The sequence below is a fragment of the Prinia subflava genome, chromosome 13 (genome assembly GCF_021018805.1).
Source record: "Prinia subflava isolate CZ2003 ecotype Zambia chromosome 13, Cam_Psub_1.2, whole genome shotgun sequence".
In the NCBI taxonomy this organism is placed as follows: Eukaryota; Metazoa; Chordata; class Aves; order Passeriformes; family Cisticolidae; genus Prinia; species Prinia subflava.
The window spans coordinates 12,367,441-12,390,454 of NC_086259.1; the positions used below are offsets into that span (position 1 = coordinate 12,367,441).

The 23,014-nt window shown below is 38.3% G+C and overlaps 1 protein-coding gene and 1 long non-coding RNA gene across 2 annotated transcripts; both read right to left on the reverse strand.

Annotated features, from left to right (window-relative positions):
• Window positions 1-6,545: 6,545 nt before the first annotated feature.
• Window positions 6,546-11,284, reverse strand: LOC134557501 (leukotriene B4 receptor 1-like). The gene has a single exon (XM_063410570.1). The coding sequence runs from the start codon at window positions 10,046-10,048 to the stop codon at window positions 9,038-9,040; it is 1,011 nt and encodes a 336-aa protein (XP_063266640.1). The 5' UTR covers window positions 10,049-11,284; the 3' UTR covers window positions 6,546-9,037.
• Window positions 11,285-11,773: 489 nt separating this feature from the next.
• On the reverse strand, window positions 11,774-22,997 carry LOC134557861 (uncharacterized). The gene is made up of 4 exons (XR_010082212.1): window positions 22,894-22,997; window positions 15,162-15,521; window positions 14,679-14,763; window positions 11,774-12,759 (listed from the first exon to the last, which is right to left on the reverse strand). It is a non-coding gene; the product is annotated as an uncharacterized LOC134557861 (long non-coding RNA).
• Window positions 22,998-23,014: the final 17 nt, after the last annotated feature.

A 23,014-nucleotide genomic window follows, 5' to 3' on the forward strand; every position in this document is an offset into this window, starting at 1 on the left:
AGTTACTATGAAGGTGAATTCTACTCAGAAAAACCACAACTCTTCTTTTGAGATGCAGGTAATGTTGGGGCATTAAAAGGAGTGGCCTCCTGACCCCCGCTCGTGTCCTGAGGCAGTAGATTGGGTTACTTGCTGTCATTGCCTTGGCTTGGCTAACTGCTCATAAAGTTACAGAGTTTTAAAATTCCTACAACACCACTTATTTCCACAAACATCTGCAGCTCTGGTTTCCATAGGCCAGTTTCAAATTCAGTAGAGAAATTTTTCTTGACTTTTACTGCCTTTCTTACTAAGGCTTCCCCTAATTTCTTGTGGACTGAATGGACTCCTACCAATTCTGTTAACCACTGCAAAGAAGCAATTTTTCATTTCCTGAACTTCTTTTTGTACAGATTAAAATCCTTCTCCCTTAAATACTAATATAAAAAAATATTGCTATATTACTTATTTGCTATCATGTAATCATTAATTACACATCCAGAGTTAGAGCTTAAACAACAGATTTCCGAGATAATTAACTGTTTGAATTAGTTCATCATGTTATATAGAAAAGGAGACAAATCTTTAGTTTTTTCTGGCACTGGATTTTTTAGTTATTACTATTTATTTAATACTGCTCTTTGAAGAATGGAATACATTATAATATTAAGCAAAATATAAGAAGTTGTTAGTTTAAGCAGCTTATCTTTTTCTTTTGATCAGACAAATGAAATTGAGTTTCCTGTGGGGGTTTGTTTTGTTTTTGTTTTTGTTTGTTGTGTTTTTTACTTGTTTGTTCACTTTACAGCAAAGTACTGATCTAAGGAATATTTCTACCTCACAGTTACAGCCCTTATCAGTGATCAGAAACACATCATACTTCTCCTTAAACAAGAATGATGGTGAGCTCCTTTGTGGATGGAAAGGAGAACAAGTAGAAAGAAAAGGAAGTGGCTTTGCCTCAAGCAGCCAAGGTGAAATATGTGTTTACACTTACCTGAAAGTAGGAAACTTCACTTCCCAAGCTTAGCAATGCCACACTCCGTGTTCATTTGTGCCCATACACGTAGGAAATGAGAAGGGATTTCCTTGGCACACAAAAAGCAGGGCAAGGAGGGAATTTGGAGTGGCATCTATTTGCTGTTGTCTCACTGTGCCACTCTGACAGGCTGCCAGGAGCTGGCACTGAGCTCACCTGCCATGGAGCTGCTGCGGGGCTGGGGGGGCTGGCCCGGGGTGAGGCCACAAGGGAGCCCAGCTCCTCCAGAAATGCTGCTCCCAAGCTGCCACACACAGTTAGGGACTAAGCAACTTTTAGAGCAGCTGAAGCACAAAAAGGGGAGTTATGACCCCTGTTGTAAGGAGGAATGTGTGTGTGAGGAACAGCCAGCTCAGAATAGAGGCCTGCTCACCTCCCACAGCTCCCTCACCCACAGGGGAAAAACACAGCAAAATGCTCCCTGGCTCTTAAGCAGTCATTTGTTTTGATACACTTTAGTACTTGTGGATAACACCAGCAATTTAAAAGATTAAATTACACCACAACCTCTCTGTGAAATTATCAGTGTGCTTAAAATTATTTACCTGAGTTAACTTATATAGCAACAAGGAAACCAGTACTCCATAACCAATGCAATATGAGTTTGGTGCTTGGGAAATGCATAGCTATGTTTTCAAACGCATACCAAGCACTTTTCTTTTATCGTTCTTGTGCTCAGGATGCTAAATATTTAACTATATTCAACCAATGGCATTATCTAAATGAAGTGAAAGATCCTATCACATGGTCAATCCAACACTTACACTGGGCTATTTAATTGTCTGCTTAACTGAAGCTAAAGTTCAGTGACCCACAGCAAGTGAAATTCTCAGTGCAGAGTGCGATAATATCTTTGTGATCAGAACAGCATGCTTTCCTAGCTCTTTGGCTCATAGAGTATCTATGTATTTCCAGTGGCTAAAAGATGTAATTTTCTGTATCTTGGACAGAGCAAAGTATCTTTCTGAGTATCAAACACAGAAAAACTGTGATAAGACTTGAAGAATCTAGGGAAGAAAAGGGGTGGGTTGTAGGAAATACTCTGAAGTTCTTATAATTCTTCTCCATTTGTAGTATTAAAAGGAATGTGAGTATAAGTGAAAAAATAGCAACCTGGAAATGTTAAATGTTAAAGTGTAAAATAACATCTTTTTTTTCTAGGAAGCTCCCCCATTTTCTACAAAGTTGCCTAACTTAAGCCGTTACATAAAATGGAAATTGTGGCTGAAAGATATAATTCCTTGAATAATTTGCACTTTCTTGCTCTTGCTCTTTGTGTTTCCATTGCTGCTGGAAATGTATCAGGTCCCTGGGTGCACTAATTATTCTTAATAATCCTCTACTCCACAGACCCTGCCTCTAGGAGTCCATATAAATTCAGGCCTGGAACTTCACCCCCTCTGTGGCCTGCATTGTTGGAGTGCTCATTTGGGTTCTGCCCTGGCCGTGCCTGTGCTTGGCCATGCACCGTGTTGATCCAGGGCCTGACACACGGACTGACTGCCTGACGTGACCCTGGCTGACCAGTGTGGTCCTGCTGGGTCATTACTGGCTGGTTCTAATGATGTTTATTCTTAATGGACCTGATCCTGACCTTGACACGCAGATTGATTCCTTGGCTTCATCCTTGGGCCAGACTCATGTGCCCAAAACAAAAAACAGGAGCCTGGAGTGAACCCAGAGGCAGAAAATCTTCAATTTTCATTTTACTTTAGTTGTCAAAGAACAAAATAAGGCGTGTAACACAAAACAGTTGGATTTTAGTGTAATATACAATGCAAATCTTGGGGTAGAATGGATATTTAGGGAAATGGTTATTGCATAGAAACCTCTAATTCATGACGTATTCTTCCTAGAAGTGCTATGAGAAGTTCTTCAGCAAAATCAGTTTCTTCTAATTGTTTCAAAAGTGGGATTAATCAATTAGTGTAATGCTGTTCAACATGACAAACCTAAGAGGATTAAGCCAAGCCTTATTCAAAGACACAAAAAACATTACATAGAAACTAAAGATTACAACAGAGAAAAAGGGTGTTTGAAACCAAATCTATTGCTTCTGTTTTCTGCTTTACTCCTAACACTTCTGTTATTTTCTTAAAGGAAAAGCTTTCGCAATTTTCTTATCAGGGATATCTTTAAGACTGCAAGAACCATTTCTAATTTTAACCACAAGGAGGTGAAGTCTTTTTGAAACTTTTTGAGAGCATAGAAATCAATAATATCACCTGGCAGGAGATGTGAGCTACTCACATTCAAGTCAAGGTCCAGCTCAACATGCTCATTGATGGTTTTGCTGACGGGGCAGGGAGAAGTTGTTTCCAGCACAGACTTCTCATAAACTGGTATGAGGCAATTATATTCTGTCAAATACTCTCAGCTTGTCTAATTTATGCAATATTTGAAACAATGTGGGCTTAGGGTCCTGAAGAGCAAGAAAGAGATGGACTAGATCACTCTGAAATAAAGTTGAATTCTTAATATATTATTGTGTTTTTTGTCTCAATGACCTGAACCTTAAATATGGTTCACAACTGAAACAATGAACCAAGTTCTTCACTGCTTGTTTCAGTGACTTCCAGAGTATTAAAATTAAGCCTAACATTTTAAAATGGAAAAGCCACATGGTGGCAGGAGAGAACAAGGCATGTAAAAACCTATGCTGCTAAATGCTTCCCTCAGATTTAACTACATCATGTTCTACAGCACAGCTAAAGGCCTGTGGCTGTATTTTTAAATCTAAGAGGCACTAACAGAACTCAACAGGTGCAATGTTTAATAAAGTGTCTGACTTCTAAGTTTCTGATACTACTCACCAAGTTCACCATGAATTATACAGTAAATGCTAATATTACTGTAACTTTTGCAATTATGTAGTAGAGTTAAGGTACTGAATCTGCAACCTGTTTTCAGATTGCCTACACTGTAATATATTCCCATAGCACGAGAGATGCAGTGACTAAGAGTGATCTTCACACAGCTGTTTTCTTATTGTGGCTCTTATGGTGACATTACCAATGACAGAGCATGAATATTCAAATTCACAATTCTGTGAAAATGAAATATTTAACTCTTAATATTCTGTGTAATGTGTTATACCATGAACAGGTCTGCTATGCAAAAATGAGAAGTCTGATTTTTCAGTTTACGATCCAGTAAGAGCAGGCTAAACTTCTAACCCTCCAATGTACAACCATCTGGACACAGCCTTCACTTTATTCACAATACACTGTTTGTAGATATCTCTGCAGTTCACACTGTTTTCCAGTTAATAGCCAGTGGAAATAGTGATGCACTTACCTGCACACACAGTTAGTACCTACACAGATGCAGCCAAAACTGAAGACTGACAGTTAATTTTGCAATCAAGATATAGTTCTGATAGCTGGCTTCCACTAGATAAATAAGTGGATTTTGCTGTTTCATAGATGTAAAATCAGGATTCCTAATTTAAGAGCTGTGACTCTTTAACCTGTATTTGAAGACTTCATGCCATTTTTTTCATTAATTCCATCATTTAAATCACTGACTTGACACATATCATAAAAATAATTTTCCTCTAATCTGAACATTTCTTCAACTTCAATCTATTTTAAAATGTTGAATTATTCTAAGAACCATCTACATGCTTTTTAGCATATTTGATTTAATGGGAAAGAAGACACAAAGAAATTCAATAGTACACAATTCTCTTATCTCCATACCTATCAGTGCAAGAACTTTCCTAGGACTGTAAACAGTGTTGTAAAGTCTCTGAAATCCTGGTGTCCCTCATTGTGGCCCTGTTACTCTTAGTGCTAACAGGAGCAGCATAAGCTACTCACCCTCTCAGAGGACAGCCTTATGTCTCTCTAAACTCTGCTTTATCGAATTTTTTTCTTTAACCTATTGACCACTAGTGTGGATCACACTGAGTAGTTTTCTAATAAAAAACTGTTTTAGTGATGCACTGATCTGACAAGAAAGCATTCACAAAAATGCAAGAACAGTCTTGCAGCTCAATAATTTTCACTTCCCTGTCTGTTCACTTTCTATACTCAGCTTTCATGGCTGAACTTCTCAGTTTCATTTTAAGCCCATATTATTCTTAATAATCTTGACTCACTTATTTCTCATGTTTTACCACTCGAAAAAGCCAGTAACTTTTCCTTTGTCTTCCCTTTTCCCAGTATATGCAGAAAAAGGAATAATACAAGAGCTGTACACTAACCTGTAGAGAAAACCTTCACCGCTGTTAATATTTGCTACTTCTACATCTTCTAAAATATTTATTCTTTATCAGACTCTTGCTTGAATGTGAAAGAATTTGAATTCCTATGTTATTTCTGTGCCACCTGTTAGCTTCCAGGTTCTTTTATTCCTTTCACCCAGGCATAGCAGGCAAATCTTTCATTTAGTCCTGTTAATTGTAACCCTAAGAGTTCCATAACTGCAGCCTTAACTGTCTTTAAAATGTGTCTTCTGGTGTACTTCTTGCTAGAAAATGTTGTGGTGGTTTAAAAAAATTTTGTTTTTTAATATAATGCAATTGACCTGTTTCTGTTTGCAAATAAGGATTTCTGATTTCCCTTGTGCTACTCCTTAAATTACAAGTTGCATGTAAATATTCACAAAGCTCCATTGTTTTAATCTGGGTATCTGTTATAACTCTTTTATCATGATGTTTACAGAAACATTTTGATGTCAACAAGCAACAAACAGTGTAAGGCTGATGCTCTTTTCTTTATGTCCTTTTCTATCCTTCTTGTATGTTGGCTGTATGAACTAAAAATTCCTCAGGCTTTCCTTCAATCCATTTAATACAACATGAATTCACTTTAAGCAGCATGATACTACTGCAATAAATGTGAAAAAGTCCTGATGTAAACCCACAGAATGTTCACAGCAAGTTTCAGGCTAGGAAATACTGAAACATTGAGAGATAAATGTTAGAAGATTATTAATTTTTTAAAATGTAAGAAATTCAAACTATCTGGTCGCCTCCTAGTACTCAGTGTTCTAAGTGGTGTTGCACCACATCACGTTCCCTGTACCTCAGTGTAATCTGAGGTGATTTGACTCAGGTGACTGAAGTGGCCCTCTCTTAGCTCAGCCTTCTGCCTTGCTGTGTCATGAGAAATAGCTGGACATAAAACCACAAAGCAGACTTCAAAAACAAGGGTAGAGGGGTTAGGAAGTAAGCAAAAAAAAGAGGAACTCAAATGACATGAAGCCTCTATTTTCTCAGGAGAATCTGAGTGTGTCTCGAGTTACTAGGAAGTCACTATTTTGATCTAGCTTGAACAAGAGAAAGATGTGAGAGCCTGTTAGTACTGATGCAGTGCTAAATGTGGCTGCATTGCTAGGCCTGATTTTGCTAGACCTGCTCAAGGAAGCAGCAGACAACCAAGTTATCTGCTTGTATTTTAGGTAGACTCTTATGGTCCCAGTTGACTGTTGTGTTGACTGAAGCTGGGATCAGATAAAGATCGGGGACTAGAGAAACGAGGGTCCAAACCAATATGGTTCTCCTCTTTATTCCTTGAGATGGCGGGTTAAATACAGACAGAATAGTTTACAAGAACAGGTGCATTCTGATAGGCAGTGAGAGTAAAGAAATATGCAAACAACGTGGAGTTAAGGCAGCTACGGAGTTTCAGTGTAATTACTCTATTCTGTGGATAGATACACCTTAACACAATTCCCAGTGCAAAACAAGCGTATCTATTTCTACGTAGGGCAAACGTCCGAGGCCTAACAGGCCTAGGTCTAAGGCCTGGTCTGAGGCCCAGTTTGGGACAGCTCTACAAGTCATCTTGCTCCTGCTACAGTTGACAAAAATGTTAAATTAGCGAGGATTTTAATTGTGCAAACCAACATTTCAAGAACTTAACTCTATTTACTCTACATAAAACTGAAATTAGTTAAGACTGCTGTTTTAGTATGTTCTAATACTTCTCTATCAGCCTTCAAAAGAAGCACAGTTCTTGGAGATGACTACTGGAAGTACACCCAAGGCCATTAACAAGAAATTAAGAGGGACAGCTCTAGCTCCTTGATGGACTTCCTGATTTACAAGGACTTTAGTACTGTGAGTAAAAAGCAATGGAGAAAATGTGAAAAATTAATATTGAGGCTGAAAATTCATGCTAGACTGATAGAAATGAAAGTACTGGTCAGGCAGCTTGTACTAAAGTTTGCCTGGGTGTTTTCTCACCCTGTGAGTTGTGAAATGCTTGACTCCCCGTGGCCTAGAAGTTCAGTTGCAGTGCTCATGTGCTCAGGAGATAGTAAATCTCCTCATCTGTTCTATGTTGTTGTTGAATAGTGAGTGATTTCTATCTCAAGAACATATTGGGAAATACAGCTTCACTTTTTTATGACTAGATAACTGAAACTGCTGCTTTTTTGTGAGATAATGTCACATTGCTATATTGGATGTCCCATAGCAATTAAAAGCCATTAGTGGGGTGAAAAAGACTGGTAGGTAAAGAACGAGGTAAAGTCTAAAGGTTTTTATCTGTTGCTTACTATTTCCTGCAAAAGACAATGCTAAAGTTTTCTTTAATTTCAGTGAAATTAAAGTGCTGTACACTTTTCTTCTATTCAGGAAAAAAACCATTTTGATAAGAAGTAGGAGTAACAAATACATATGCACAGTTTAGAGAAATATTCTTCCATTAGCAGCTAAGGATTTTACTTCCCCATGTTTATTTCAGTTTACAAGCTAAATTAATACAACTCAATTATCCTTACACAATCACACTTCAAAAATTAATTTCTGGTTAGTATTTGTAATTTCTTTGTAAAAATAAGTAATGTAGCTATTTAGCAGCTGTCCAGAACAAGGAATGTGAAATTACAATAAGCTTCATAATCAGTAGTTATGATGTTATAAGCTTGATGTTATTACAAATTATTGACTTAAAAATTTACAAAGCAAGTATAAAAAACTTTAGGTACAATTGAAATAAATAAAACTTCAAAAGCAAACACTTGATGCCATGCAATTTTTCACAGTGAATTTAAACACGTTCACAAAACTAAAGCCCTTGCAAATACTAATTTTATTGGCTTCTTATGGCAAAGTCCACTGCTCTATAAGAGAAGAAAAAAATAATGCTTTTATTTGCAAGGTGAAGTTCTTATGATATGAAAAACTTTGTACTATCACCATCATAATTTTCTTACACATAAAAAATAATACAAAGGATCTTTCCTTCCTCCTCACCTGAGCCTGATCTGATTCTTCCACAATTTAATAGACATCTTGGAAGCTTCACTCCTTTGACTCAAAATTCAAAGTATATATATTTAATACATAAAATTGTCACTGAAGTATGCAATGCATTTGCCATCACATATAGCATGCAGTCTGCAGAGATGTTTGCCATACAACACAGTTCTCACACCTCCTTCTTCTTCTGGAAGGATGTCACACTCTGCGTTTGACTTGTTCACTACCCCAAGATAATGCAGTAAATGAGCTGTGTAAACAACCCTTATTACTTTCACACCTAAATAAAGTAATGAATAAAAATAGCTTTAGATTTTTCCATCAACCTAGAAGATTTTTGTGTCACTAGAACACTTTAAAACCATTCTTACCTATACAAAGAATTTAACTTCTTAAAACTTTAGATTGTATAAGGATTTTTGAACGTGTAACAATTTTTTTTCTGAAGAAAAACTTAGTTTTAAGCTTTCAAGTCTCTCTTTTCCACATGCAGTTCTTTTCTGTTTTCTGCACACAGACTTTCTAGAAATCAGAAATAATTTTAATGGAAAGTAAAAATGCTGTATTCCTTACAATTTGCGCTTTTAGCCACCTTGCTGATGTTCTCAGCAACTATGAAATTCATTTCATGATGTGAATATTAACTTATGAACCGAACAAGGTTGTTAATGTCAATTCTTTTGAAAAGCACAAGAAAAAAAACCAAAAAGTTTTTATTTCTCTCCAGCTTTCCATGGACTGCTTAGTAAATGAAACTGAGAAAATGAGGAGAAAGGAATGACACAGATTATTCACTGAGTTCCTTGTTAGAGATTTTCTGTGCCTACCACAGGATCTTCACTTTTGGCTACAACCAGACTTCTTTTCTTGTCTTCCACTGTTACACTCTGACTGATCTGTTCAAACAGCTTTGACATCTTGGCAAACCTCAGGTGGTTCTGAAACCTTCGTGCAGCAAAAGCATAAAGCAGCGGGTTAATACAGCTACTGATAAATACAAGTGCTCCAGAGATGTACACTCCTTTGTCTACGATTTCTTCCAGTGCCAAAGACATCTCCTCATTAGAGAGCTCTGTTTCAATTGAAATAATATCCAGGATGTTAAAGACATGGTGAGGGAACCAGCACAGAATGAACGCCACCACCACGCTGGCAATGAGACGTTCCGATCGCCGCCTGGATTGGTAAGTCATTCTGCTTATTCTCCTTGCAACACACACATAGCAGGTGCAAATAATAATGAAAGGGATGACAAAGCCTGCAAGGGTCTCCAGCAGGAGATATGACACTTTCTGTCTGTTCGAAGAGTAGTTGCGACACGTGCAGAGAAGTCGACCGTTCGTTTCTTCTGTCTCTTGAAACGGAATGACAGAAATGCCAAAGGCAATAGACAGGAACCAAATGAGGAACAAGATCAAAGAAATTCTTTCTTTTCTTCTGTATGCTTGAATTGTGAAAGGGTAAAACACAGCCAGTAGCCGCTCCAAGCTGAGTGCTGTGATCAGAAATATACTGGCATACATGCTGCAGTAAATAATGAAAACCAGCATTTTGCAGAAGATGACTCCAAAAACCCATGAGTCAGCAAAAGAGTAAATCCAAATTGGTAAAGTGATCAGTACAAGGATATCAGCAATGGCCAGGTTCAAGATCAGCAGGACTGAAAGAGATACTTGCTTCATTTTCCTACAAACAGTCCAGATAACGATGCAGTTTCCAGGGGCACCAATTATAAATGACAATCCCAGTATTATGCAGACTACTGACCTCACAATATTCCATGTTGAGTTGTCACTGCTTTCCTCAGCTAGACTCATTCCAGAAATTCTTCTGTTCTCGGTTGCTCTGTGCTCTGCTTTTACTCTGCAGGTGTTGGTGAACTGCTTGAAAGTTCTCCTCTAACAGATGTTTTGAAGGCTCGTGGAGGCTATGAACTCACATCCTCATGCTCACTCTTACAGACATCTGACCACATATGGCAGTTCCTGCTGCTTAAGAGGATGGGTATTTTTGCATACAAAGCAAAAGTAAAAATACAGTGCAGGACCTGACTTTGCTGTTCGTTATATATCCATTGTGCTTCAGCAAATTTTACAGCATGTTGGTGGTCTTTCTAAAGTGTCCCTATTTAAAGAAGCTTGTTACTGTTTTGATGTTACTGATCTAATCAACAGCTGTGAGGAGAAAGAAACTCATTTTATGCTATTCTATTCTTGCTCCTATGAATAACTCAGCACTTTATTTTATATAAACAACAACAAAAAAAGTGTGGCAGGTAAACTACAAATGTGCATTATATGTTTGACATGGATTTTAAAGCACAAAAAATTGTGCTTACTACCTTTGTGTCATCTTTTTTAATTCAGCAGAAAATAGTCAATCATATTTTAGAAATACCCGATCATAAAGGAAATCAACTGTTTGTACTGTACTGGTACAACAAAGTGGGTAGGAACTGTATTTCTAATTTTCTGGGAAATTGCAGTTCTTGACCAAACAATAACCATCAGAATGTTCAGTCTGGATGTAGAGTTATAGGAGGAAATGCACCACGTCAGAGAGAAAATATATGATTACGTTATTGTCCTGCTGTGTCAGCAATGAGCTATGACAAGATTTTACCTAGGAAACTTGGTAGTCAGTGTAGATTTCAAATCCTAAATGAATCCTAAGTTCTTCAGAATTTGGCCAAAGAGTATGCAACAATTTTGTTATCCTGATTTCAAAACATCTTTTGCAGTTCATTTCTAAAATGTAAGAGGAGGAACTAGAACAGCAGAGCCAACAGAAATATTCAAGAAGTGGAACTGGAAGGGTATTTACCATAAAAAAAGATTCACAGAAACAAAAGTTACTTATAGCTTTCTTAAATTTGAGAATGTGATACAGATTATTTCCCTAATTTTACAAACCTGGCAAATGTAGTGCATAGTATTAAGTCAAAAAGTATTTTTCACCATGGAAAAAGGATTGTAACATCAGCAACCCCAAAGCAGCTTACCCGGTTTTGCCCTCGTAAGAGTATAATGAGATCAAAAGCAAATCCAAAATAACCCCACTGAAGTTAAGTATTATACCTTCAAAATACTATTTGTGTAATACAGATTTTAATTGGGATTTAATCTGATACATGATTCCAATTCCTTTCATTTTTATCTACATTTAATGAATATTGGTTAGGGGAAAACATGAAACAAGTTGTTTGTATTCTGAAGGGAATTTCTGAAAACCACTCATAAAAATTAAATAACGGGAGGAAGTGCTGGGCAGTACTTCTTCTTCTAATGAAATCACCTTTACACACATTATTTCTCCAGAAGTATCTTTGTAGACTATTTTTAGTTTATTGCCAGTGGCATATCTAGATTGAACGAAGTTGCAGATTTTTATTGGAAAAACATAATCAAGGAGAAATGCTCAGTACCTCTTGTCACCCAGTGCTGCAGAAACTGGCAGGTTCTTTAAGTAAAGTCAACCTAGATTATGATTGTTGTGTCACACACTGATTATCAAGACTTTGACCTGAATTGCAGAGGGCTCAGGTGACTAAAAGCCTACATAACCAAAGACTCTAGATAGTAAAGAAAGCTACACTGATTACTAGAAATTCAGCTTAACTGAAAGCTGGGATAATGGCTAAAAATCCTGTGTAGCAGTAAGATACACTAACTGCTAGAAATTGTAGATAACAATAAGGTATGCTGATAAGTGAATTTTTATGTCATAATGAAGCTCTAATTGTAGCTACACTCTTGTGGCTAGTCCTCATTCTACCAAGGATCCCTAAAAGGACCTTGGTATGTTCTGTCCATTCTGTGAGACCTCAGTAGGATATTTTTTGTAAAATTTTACTTTTGGTGGAAAAAAGCAGTTGTCCGAACAACCATTGGTATAAGTATAGTTCTAATCCAGCAGTGTATGGATGTGGTTGTACTTCTGAAGCATCTGGCTTTACATTTCCCAGAAACATGTTTCTCCCCTTGAGTTGAAGTTTGCTTGCCAGATGGCCTCTGCCTCTGGCTGTGTCTTTCATTTAAACAAGAAAACAAATGAATCTACAAATTGCAGCCACAGTCTGGAATTTCTGTTTCAGAAAAATCCCAGAGAAATGTTAAACTGCTGAGATTTCCTTGAGTGAGACTCTGAAGGCAGGATATTAGATTAAATATCCCAGAAATGTCTGAGTTAACATTAACTCAGGAGCATGTTTCTGAGCAATTCTATGTGACTGCTGGCTCACTATGAAAACTTCAGCCTGTAAGCTGTCTTTAATATTCTCTAAAAGTGTCTGACTGTTATTTATCAAATTTACATTAGTAGTACAGAAACTTTATGGACAATTTAGCAAATATTTCTATTAACAGAGGGAACAATATAGTGTAGCTAATACTGCTAAAAACAGTGACTAAACAATTTAGTATCTTACTCACTCTAGTGACCACATGTGGGTGGGCTTCAGTGTATGAATGCATTTGGACTTCAGACCACAGAAGCTCTGCTTCATCACAGCAGTGAAATTAGGCTGCATCTGTATGTTTAAAAAAACCAGTTTAAGTATTTTGTGTGCATGCATATTATATGTAGTGCAATAAGTCAGTCATCAGTACAAGAATTTTTCTGTAGGTCTGTTACTTTTAGATTGGCAAATAGCTTCTGAAAACATTCCAAGCTCAAAAAGTCCATGCTACTGCTATGAAACACTTTAAAGAGAATTTGCTTTGCCTTAAATATCATGTGTGTGCTTCTCTCATCTTTCAAATTATTTATTTCACTCTGAATGAATGCATAAGCTTCCCTCTGGTGGATGTTCTGTAATTTACACTACCACTGAACATTTTCAAATAGCTGTGTTTGCATCTCCAAATGCAAATTGTAATTGATATTTCCACTTTTTGCATATTTATTCCAAGAAACAGCGCTTCACTTCAAAACGCTCCATGCATACATACAAAATGCATGCTTACATATTGGCACCCTTCTTGCCCTAACAGACTGATCACTGACAATCAAAATATGTTTCCATGGTGAAAACCACAGAGAAATACTTTCCTTGTACAGACATACCAGGCGCATTAGATTACAGGTGATAATTAAGACAGTGAACTGTACTCATAATTCTGACTATAAGCAGGAATATAAATAACAATTATGCAGAGATTATGGAAAAATTATAGACCCCTTTTCTTGTCAGGATGAATGTATACAGTTTTAGTGTCCTGTTACAGTACAAGCTTTTGAACAGTAAATGTATAGATTTGTTACAGTTCAAGGCAAGACTGGCCCATTCTGAAACAGCTACTTGTACACAAACTGTTGCTAGCCACAATCCTTACCGATAGAAGCACATCTGGCACCACGGTTGCTACTGCGTAAATCAAATATACCATTTACATTCTCTTCCTTTTGATAACAACTTACAGATGACAAATACTGCTTGGATTATTTACCACCAAACATTACTTGATTTTTAATGGTTTAGCCAAACCTACTGGCATTTCTACCTTGTTTACTGGGATTGCACGTAAATATTATTTTGCTCTATGATCAATATCTCTTTTTGTTATTCAGCAGTGATGAAAGAAAGTGTTTAGCAGAGCCTGTCTTAGTGAAGGACCTGTGATTAAAAACCCTCAAACAGATACTCCGCGGTGCCTGGGCAGCAGCAGCAGCCAGCAGCTGCTCTGCCCACGTGGAAGGGGCTGTCCGTGCACTTCTGTGTTTGCAACACAGGGCGGCACTGGGAAACCATCCCTGGGTTTTGGCTGAGCCTGCACGCCCGGAGGTGTTGCCTTTCTCTGCACGAGGAGCACGGCGCTCAAGGCCACGGGCCTCCACAGAACTGATTCTTTTGCAGAAGAAGGTTAGGTAATTATGAGTAAAATTTCAACAAAATTATGAAGAAAAAAATCACAATTTTTTTCTAAATCACATTATTTTCTAAGCACTCGTATTTCTAGCTCTCTCGGTTCTGTTTTGATACATATCCATTTCCAGTGCTATATTCTGTTTTAAGTAATCTGGCAAAGAGAGCTCCCTCTGCGACAAAACATTAATTTTAATAAAAATAAATTTATTTTTATGCCTCTGAAGTAACAAAGTTTGGAAAGATTTATAATTACCTTAACAATTGGTCCTTCAGCATAGTTTCCATTTATCAGAAAAGCAGATCAAACTGTGATCTCTTGGGTTGTGAAACAACCCTGTCCAGCAGATTTGAGCACCTTTGAAAACTTGTTTAATTCCTTTATTACACATGCCTTCAGCTTGGTCCCAGTGTGATATGAAGCCTTCATTTTGTGGCCTTGTGTCAGGAGGCTGGTTGATTGCGTGAAATTAGCAGACTGCACTGATTTATGGGGAATACAAAATACTTTCTTCTGCTCTGTAGCAGCCACCACGTGTGTGTTAGGAATGCCTGTGTGCTCAGTCACTCAGTAATTAGCATACCTGACATTCTGTTCTGCACAGCCAGAGAAACCAGCACCCTGTGCCACACTGCTCTTCAGAATGGTCTTGTCCAAGCATTCTTAATCTGAAACAAAAAGTAGTCAGGATTCATTCTGAGATGCTACACAGAGCCACACTAACAGCTATTTAGTAAACACACACATAATATATTGTATGGAAAAAGTGTAAGATATGCAAACTTTAGGCAGAGGTAATGTTTTATCATTCTGTAATGTGAGCTATTGTTTTCGTAGAATTCCTACATGATATTAGAAATGACTGTGAACAATGATAACTTCTCCATTAAATGAAGAGTTTTCATTGGATGAAAGTGGTAGCACCATTTTCTTAGTTAAAACATATAACTATTTATGGAATTTAATAGAATGTAAAGCAAATAGGTTGTAAAAGCATCTGATGTCATAGATTTCCTATATTTGACTTTTGAGCCTAATAATATGATCTGGTTTTAGGCAGACTTACATCTTGTATTTCAGTGTTGAGTCAGATCAAAAAGTACTTTCAGCCCAGTATCTTGTCTCTGGTAGCAGCCACAAGCAGGTGTTTAGAGAAGAACACGAGAACAAGCCATGTGTGTCCATACTTGTCCTACACATCCTCTGGCATTCAGTCAATTACAGCTGAGGAGTTTCTTGGATCACAGATGGTTTCTGTGTGTTTAATAAAGCTTTGTGGACATTTGTTCTGTAGACTTCCTAAGCCTATCCTTGAACTCAAGTGAACTCTTAGCACTGCAGGTTTGATCCATGCTGTGTGAAGAACCACCTCCTTTTGTTTGTTTGCTGTTCTCCTGTTGGCTCCAGCTGGCTCCCCACAGTTCATCTGTTGGAAAAACAGTGAAAACCACATTTGTCTTCATCCTTTCCACAGTCCTTCCTTGATCAAACCCTACATCTGTCAGTCATTTCTAAGTTGCAGACTGAAGAGTTCTTACATACATGAATATACCTACACACCTTCCTATATCCCATACAGAAACTGCCCCGTGCTTTCATCATCCCTTCATTCTTCTCATTGTCTCTTCATTCAGGTCTTTTACATTTCTTTCAGTCAGAGGAACAGACTAGTTCTGAAATTCAATAGTTCAATTAAACTACAGAGTGCTGATGAGGGAAAATGAAAGAAATCAAGACACAGAGGTCAAAGTTCCTCATCTCCAGTCTGTTTGTCTCACCCTGCTGTAGTGTAACAGGGCTGGACATACTACACTCAAACATAGCCAATTTTTTTGTTTTGTTTTGTTTTGTTTTCTTAATTGGAGATTAGTTTAGCTTACATTCAAACCACAAAAATAATAATTAGCTTTTGTCTTTCTCAATGCCAGTCTGTGCTTTAAGATTTAGAAGACTTTGTTCCAAAGGTCATGGTGTAATTCTTCCTTCATTTACTTCAGATGCTTCAGAATCATAGAATTCATCATGTGATGCAATTACCTTGTAATCCTTAAACCATAGGTTATCCCCTGACTGGTAGAGCTCTGTATCTCTGCTGTGTATCCTATTCTGTGCTTAAACCACTAGAAGTTAAGTATAATCTAAAATTGCCATTATTTGGTGCTGTATGAAAGCTTTAATTGCATCTGTTACCATTTTCTAGGTAGTTTTGTGTCTTGTTATGCCTGGCTGTGTGGGAAGCATTTAATCCTCCACAGTATTGAACGGTATCACTTTAACACCTCTTATTTTCTGACACAGCAAATGTGTGACTCCTCTTTCTCTCATGCTTGTTGTTTTCCCGTCTTTTGAGTTTGTGCCTATTCACCAAGGCCTGTGGTATCAGACCATGGTGTCACTGAAGCTGTCACTGCAGCTGCAGCTACCTCACGTTGGCCTAGTGAAGTGTTTGCTATGTGCAATACACCCTGACACACGGGGCTGGTTTTTGGCACATTCTGGGATCTGTTAGTGAGTGAAAAACAGACAACATAGTATGGAAAACATGGCTAAGACTCTTGGTAGATACTGCTGATCTACCAAGTATCCATTGATCAAATTACTAGGGATCCCCCTTGGCGTGACAAATCACAGATGCAGTCACAAACTTTATCCATGTTCTAGTCCTCTGATTGAGATTTTGAACAGTATTAGGTTCAATTTATAATTTAAGAGATTTGCTAGGTTGTTGTCATCATGTAATACTAACTTCTATAAAAGTTTATAGAGATATCAAGAAGACAACTGTAAAGGATATAAAACCAGATTTTACCCACGCATTTATAAAGATCTCACATTTTAAACACTATTAGTCTTTCTGTGTCATCTGAGAACAAGCACCTTTTGTAAACACAACAGAAAAACATCAGTGCTGTCCAGCAGATTCCCAAACTGAGGAAATATCCAATAAAACAGAGTAAGAGAGCAGCTTTGACAGAACTGCTTTCTGCAGCTAATCAATGCATCCTTGCAGCACACAAACACAGCAGAACCATTTTCAAAGTTATGTCAGAATGAGGTCCAAGTAGAAGAAATGAAATTGCCTCATAATGTTATAACCTTTTACAGGAACACTCATGTGTTTCTTGCTTTCAGCAGAAAATTTATTTTCATGTCACATGATAGCAGTACCCATTTTTTACTGCTTCTCTGGCTTGTAATCTGAGCATCTTAACATCCAGCTGCCAAGCACTGACAGCCAAATTAATTTCACCATACCGTGAAGACACTATTAGTCTATTGTCAGTGTAGCATGGCAACAATACTTACATCTCAAGCTGTCTTTAGCATACTAATTAAAAAAGAAATTTCCAATAAATCCATCTTCTCAAAGTTTGATGCTCAGATAGCCTTTTGTAAGCTTCCCCTTTCTAATATGTCCACAAGTCTCTAAAATATCATAATGCAGGTTAAAACATGACAGGTCAGTTCACTGCTGCCTGTTTAAAATGTCCTTTATTCAGTGTTCTTACCAGGAATTACACTAAAGGACATGGTGGAATTTTATTAGAATTTTCACTTTATATTCACTTATTTGCCCAACAGAACTATCAAAATGATTGTCCTGATCTAAATTTGATCATAGCTATGATTTGATCACAAGGATTAAAATAATGACCTTCAAAAATCCCTTAATTTCCCTGTAGCTGTATTTTTGCCCTGACATGTTTGACAGAGCTTCACATGATGCTACTCATGATGCTGCTGATTGAGCCATTTCCCCATGATTAACTGTTCCCAGCTACCTGTGTCCCTCAGTCTAGAAGGGAACTCTGTCCTTACAGGAATCATCAAGCAATTCTTTTTAACTTAATCTGCCCAAAGAATGGGACAGTAAGTGCCTGTGCATTTGTAGCCTATTTACCCCTTACTTTACAACATGGTACCAGCAAACAGCAGATCAGGCATTTCTTTTTTACATTCAGTGGCAGTCAAAACTCATATTTTAACAACTATTTTTGTTAATCTTGTTAATTTTATTTAATGTTAATCAAGAAATTTTGGTAAAATGTGTGTCTTCCTATTTGGTTCTTAAGGGTAGTCAATTTTCCTATTCCTATCTAGTTTTTAATGTGGTAATCTGGATTTAAAGAATAGAAAATAAATGGGTTGTCTATGGACATTATATCTTCATATCTAAGATGACATTTGCTTTACAGATCATCATGCATCATTTAGTGGACTTGCATACACATATCAGAGCCAGAGACACAAATGAAGAAAAAAAGCTTTACATATCCTCAGGTAAACTCTCATTTTTAAGTGCACCAACTAAAGAGGAACTCTCAGATTGTTTCTTATAGGCTGAAGGGAAGTCTCTCAGCATATGTGATCAGGGTCAGATGGTTTTCCATCCCTTAGTGTTGGAAAAATTTACCACTGAAAATGAGTGAGTAAAACCTTAAGGAGACTAGACAAAGACCAACATCCCCTTCAATACATGACTAAATTACTGACACCAGTTTCAGTTCTTCTGGACACACTTGTGTTTCCAGAGATGGATTCATTTTTGTCACTACTCCATCAGACTTGGTAGTAGCAGCATTGTGTCTCTTCAGAAGTAGCTCTGAGCTAGCAGATTTCCTAAGCCCTGTATTTCCCTGTGACTTCCCTGTCCAGCTGGGATACCAAACAGGTATGACACTGGATGAAACTGCTTATTAAACAGTGGGCTCTTGCCTTTTCATTATATGTGCACTAGAATCCTGAAATGCTGCTGCTGGGCTCGTGTCATTGTGCCCTCTCTAACCACATGCAGTCTTGTAAGACTTGCTGAGCCTTACAGTGACAGCATACTGAATTCTGCTTTTTTCCAAATCTCTTCTTCATAGAAAAAAAAACTTTGTCTGCAGATTAAACCACCTTGTCAGCTTTCCGCCTCAGAGGGCCCAAGTTTCTCTGCAGAGCAAAAAAACCCACGCTCTCGCAATGTGCTGGGAAGTTGTTGTACTTTGTGGGAACTTGTGCAAGAGATAAACTGTCCCTGAGGGTTCAACCTACTCAGCTTTCATCACAACATGGATCGTATTTTCCTCATATATTCATCCTACACAAATTTTTATCTCCCCATTTCAGCTTCCCATGCCACATTTTAAAGTTTTTTTTTTAAGTCCATATATTGCCTGGCTCCAATTTCAAAATTCTTCAGTGGTCCAATCCAGAATACCAACTCTGAGTAACTCTTGAGTAAAAGTTATACTAGTTAAGTCTGAAATTTCTTACTAAAAATTTCTCACTCCCAGATTTTAATAAAATTATCTTTGAGCAGGAGTTCTGAAATTCCAAATGTTAGCAATTAAATCCCCATAATTTACTATGGAGCTCTATTAAATGGATGGTTTACAAGGAGAAATTCATTTGCTGTAGCAAAACATGAGCCAAAGGTGTAATATGATCTCTATTATATGGATTAAAGGTTTGAAGATAGGAGAGATGTCAGTGACTGTCAATCTGTTAATTGTGGTTATCCTACCTTGACTCTGAGTTTGTGGGTTGATGGTTATGTAAACCCACATTTCAGTACTCCTGCTCCCCAATTGCTCTCTTCCCTTTTATCCAGTTTCTCTTTGACACTGTCACCAAATGTAGCCTGAAAGACAATGAGGACCACAGGTTTTGTTTACTGTCCTAACGCTCCTGAGCAGCACCATAGGGAACAATATGGAAGTGGGTGCTTGGAGCTGAGGGAGCAGGGAGAAGTGAAAGGAAGAAGTGTCTTTGCAGCCCGGGTTCAAATGCATGTCAGGTTGTGTCCTGGGACTGTGCTGCTGCGCTGAGGTGCAAGGACAGAACAGATTGGTCACAACACTTTTGGTTGTCTTCACATTTTTCTTTGAAACTGGCTGTCTTCTACTGATGTGTGTAACTCAGCACAATCATGTTTGAGGGTATCTGAGCCAATAAAAACACCACTTAAACGGCAAGGATCAGAGGCAAACAGAGAATTCTGTTCAATCAAACAAAAGACATTTAAGCAAAGGGTAGATTTCTGGAAAGGATTATTTCTTTTAAATAACCAGTGTGCAAACTCATATCCAGTTCATGGGCTTTGTCAAGTTGCCAGTGCAAGCCCTTAAAGAGTCTTAAACAAAGATGACACTCTAGTTTCTGCCATTTAATATAATTTATTCCTACAGTGTGGGTTTTTAGGAAGAAGTAAAGAATATTTTCTTAAAGATGGATTGTGCATGTGAAAAAAATTCTACAGTGGTAACAAACTGGCCTCTGAAGTACGGATAATGATTTTTTTTTCCACTTCATACATAAGTGAAAAGGATGCAGTCCTCCTTTAATCAATAGTTTAACTGTAACAACTTTGTTTTCCATTTCTGGCCAACTTTGGATATGAAACGTGAAGGAAGCAGTATATAGAAAGTATTTCATAAAATAATGAGCAGGCTGGCATTTTGCTGGCATTTTACTGGCAGTTTTGATGTGTAGTTGCTTCTGTTATTCTTTGAATCTGCCTTGGATGATGACTGGCAGATTTCTGTGTGGCCATGCATGGTCATGTTCCTGAACAGCTGTTAATTTATAAATGCCCTGTTAAGTCATTCTCTATGGAGAAAGAGCTGGATTGCTCTTCTAACAAAGCAGCCCTTGGAAATAGTTACACTGACTCAATTAATAGCAGGGTATCGTCAGCTGGAAAGCAATGCCGTGTGTCCAGGTTCCTGGGTTTGTTGGTGTGACTGACAACAGGACCAGGCACTCAGTGTGAAAACAGAAATTTGCTGTGCATATATAAACCTTACATAGGCAAAGAGCTTAATGCACTTTGTGTTTAAATGTAAATGGTCCTGATCTCAAAAAAGGAGACAATAAAAGAAATACCTAACAAACGCTACTTGATTCATCAGCTGAAGCACCGTTCTCTAAAGAGCCTGGCCTTGCAGAAATAGCTATTATGTGCTTAGAAGGCTTTTCCTTAGACATAATTAGATGGAGCATATTTTAGTGAAGTGTGGAGACATTCCCAGCTGTCAAAACAGCGCAGAGATTTGTAAAGGAAGTATTAACATTGGTTTGAAGACATCTGGAGTAGAATCAATGAGGAAATGGTTACAGAAGTGATACATATGTGATAAGCACTACGAGCACTTGTAAATGCTGACAAATGCAAAGTGTACATGGAGCCCAAAAGGCTCTTAGACGCCTGCAGCCAGGCGCAGAAAATCTGCCCCAAGATGATGCTTTGATGCCACCCAAGGGAACCCACAAGATATACAGGACTTTGACAAGTGTCATTCCTTGAATCTTGTGTCATAGCACAAGTGATCCCAGCCAGGCTACTTGGACATGTGCATTTTGAAACTTTTGAGTATGAGAGAAAACTGATTTCAGACACAGACATTCTTTTAAATAGTGTTTTACCCTCCCATAAGATCTTTTGCTACATTTTGTAACTTCTAATTCGTACACTGGGTTCCCTGTTGCAATCAGTTTTAGTCAGTCATACTTACACACCCTGTAGTTTGTTTTAGTAGGAGGTCATTTCATGTCAACACTTGCATGGTGACTAAGCACCTGTCTTTGGGTTTATTGGATGTCAACATAAAAGGTGTGGCTGCTAGAAAAAGGCAGGTCTAGATTTAGACTTAGCCTTACCTTCCTTGAATGATTTGTTGCTTTTTCTTTTATTTAAGGAGGAAGATGTATCCTTCTCCTTCCACGTCAGTGCCAAGACCACACAGTTTTTCTAAACTCCTCTCAGTAGGCTGTGTATCTGATTTACTAGATTCTGCCTTCACACACAGATCTCTGACCTATCTCTCTTCAGGAATTATAGAAGTTGTTGAATACTGAATTCAGTGAGGCCAGAAGTTCTGCTTCTACTTGTCTTTCACTCACATCTTCACTTGTGATATTGTTCATGCTCATGTATAAACCATTCAAGGTAGGAATATTTCTGAAAATTAGTAGACCCACTGGGGGATGTGAGAAGCTGTGAAGTAGAGAGTGCAGTGCTCCTGTTCCAAAATAACTTTATCAGAAATAGCTTTATCCTGAGCATGAATTGATAACATCTGGCTCAGAAAGTGTGTTTCTATAGCAGGAGTAGATACATGACTGAATCAAGGAAACCTTGTCCAGCCCATCAGCACAATCATTACTGATCATGAGCTGTGATTACGCTGGTTCCAAGTACCATTTTTTTTCTCTATTTAAATTCTGCTTCTGTGGATACCCTTCCTTGTTCCTCTCCACAGGCAGACACCCACCTGTGGAGAGGAACAAGGAATGACCTGTACACCACACAGAGCACGTAGCCCCTACTAACTGGTATTGCTGAAGCACACAGGCTTATAACCCTTCTGGTTGCAAATTACTGTAATTACAGGTCTGCCTGTTCTTGTTACATGTATAAAGGTCTAATGATTTTTTTCCTCTCAGTATTGCCAAACGCCTGATCTCAGGGATCCTCTGTACCAATTAGCTCTCACGTTAGTCGGGAGTTGCCTGAAGTGCAGATATGCCCATGAGCTTCTCTATCGGATGCCCAGTCCTTTGATGGTGTGATACTAAAATTCCCAGATCTTCCAAACACTTTGGCTTTCCCTTCAACCACTCTGACCACGCCCCTTATGCGCTAATTATTTTGAGACATATTTTGCAGCAAACGTCTTTTACTTCGCTGTTAGAATTTATCACGATCACACAACTGTAGACGTAAAAATGAGAGACAACGCTCTCCTCCCTCAGCACGTCTCCCTCCTCAGAGCGTTCTGCGGCCCCAGCAGAACGGGGGCAGCTGTCCCTACCTCTGCGGGGCCGCCGCACTGCCAGGGCTTTCCGCGGGGATCGGGCTCCCACGGCCGGGGCCGAGCGGCGGCCGCCCGGGCCCTCAGCGCTCGGCGGTGACGCGGGCGGGGGCGGGCCCGG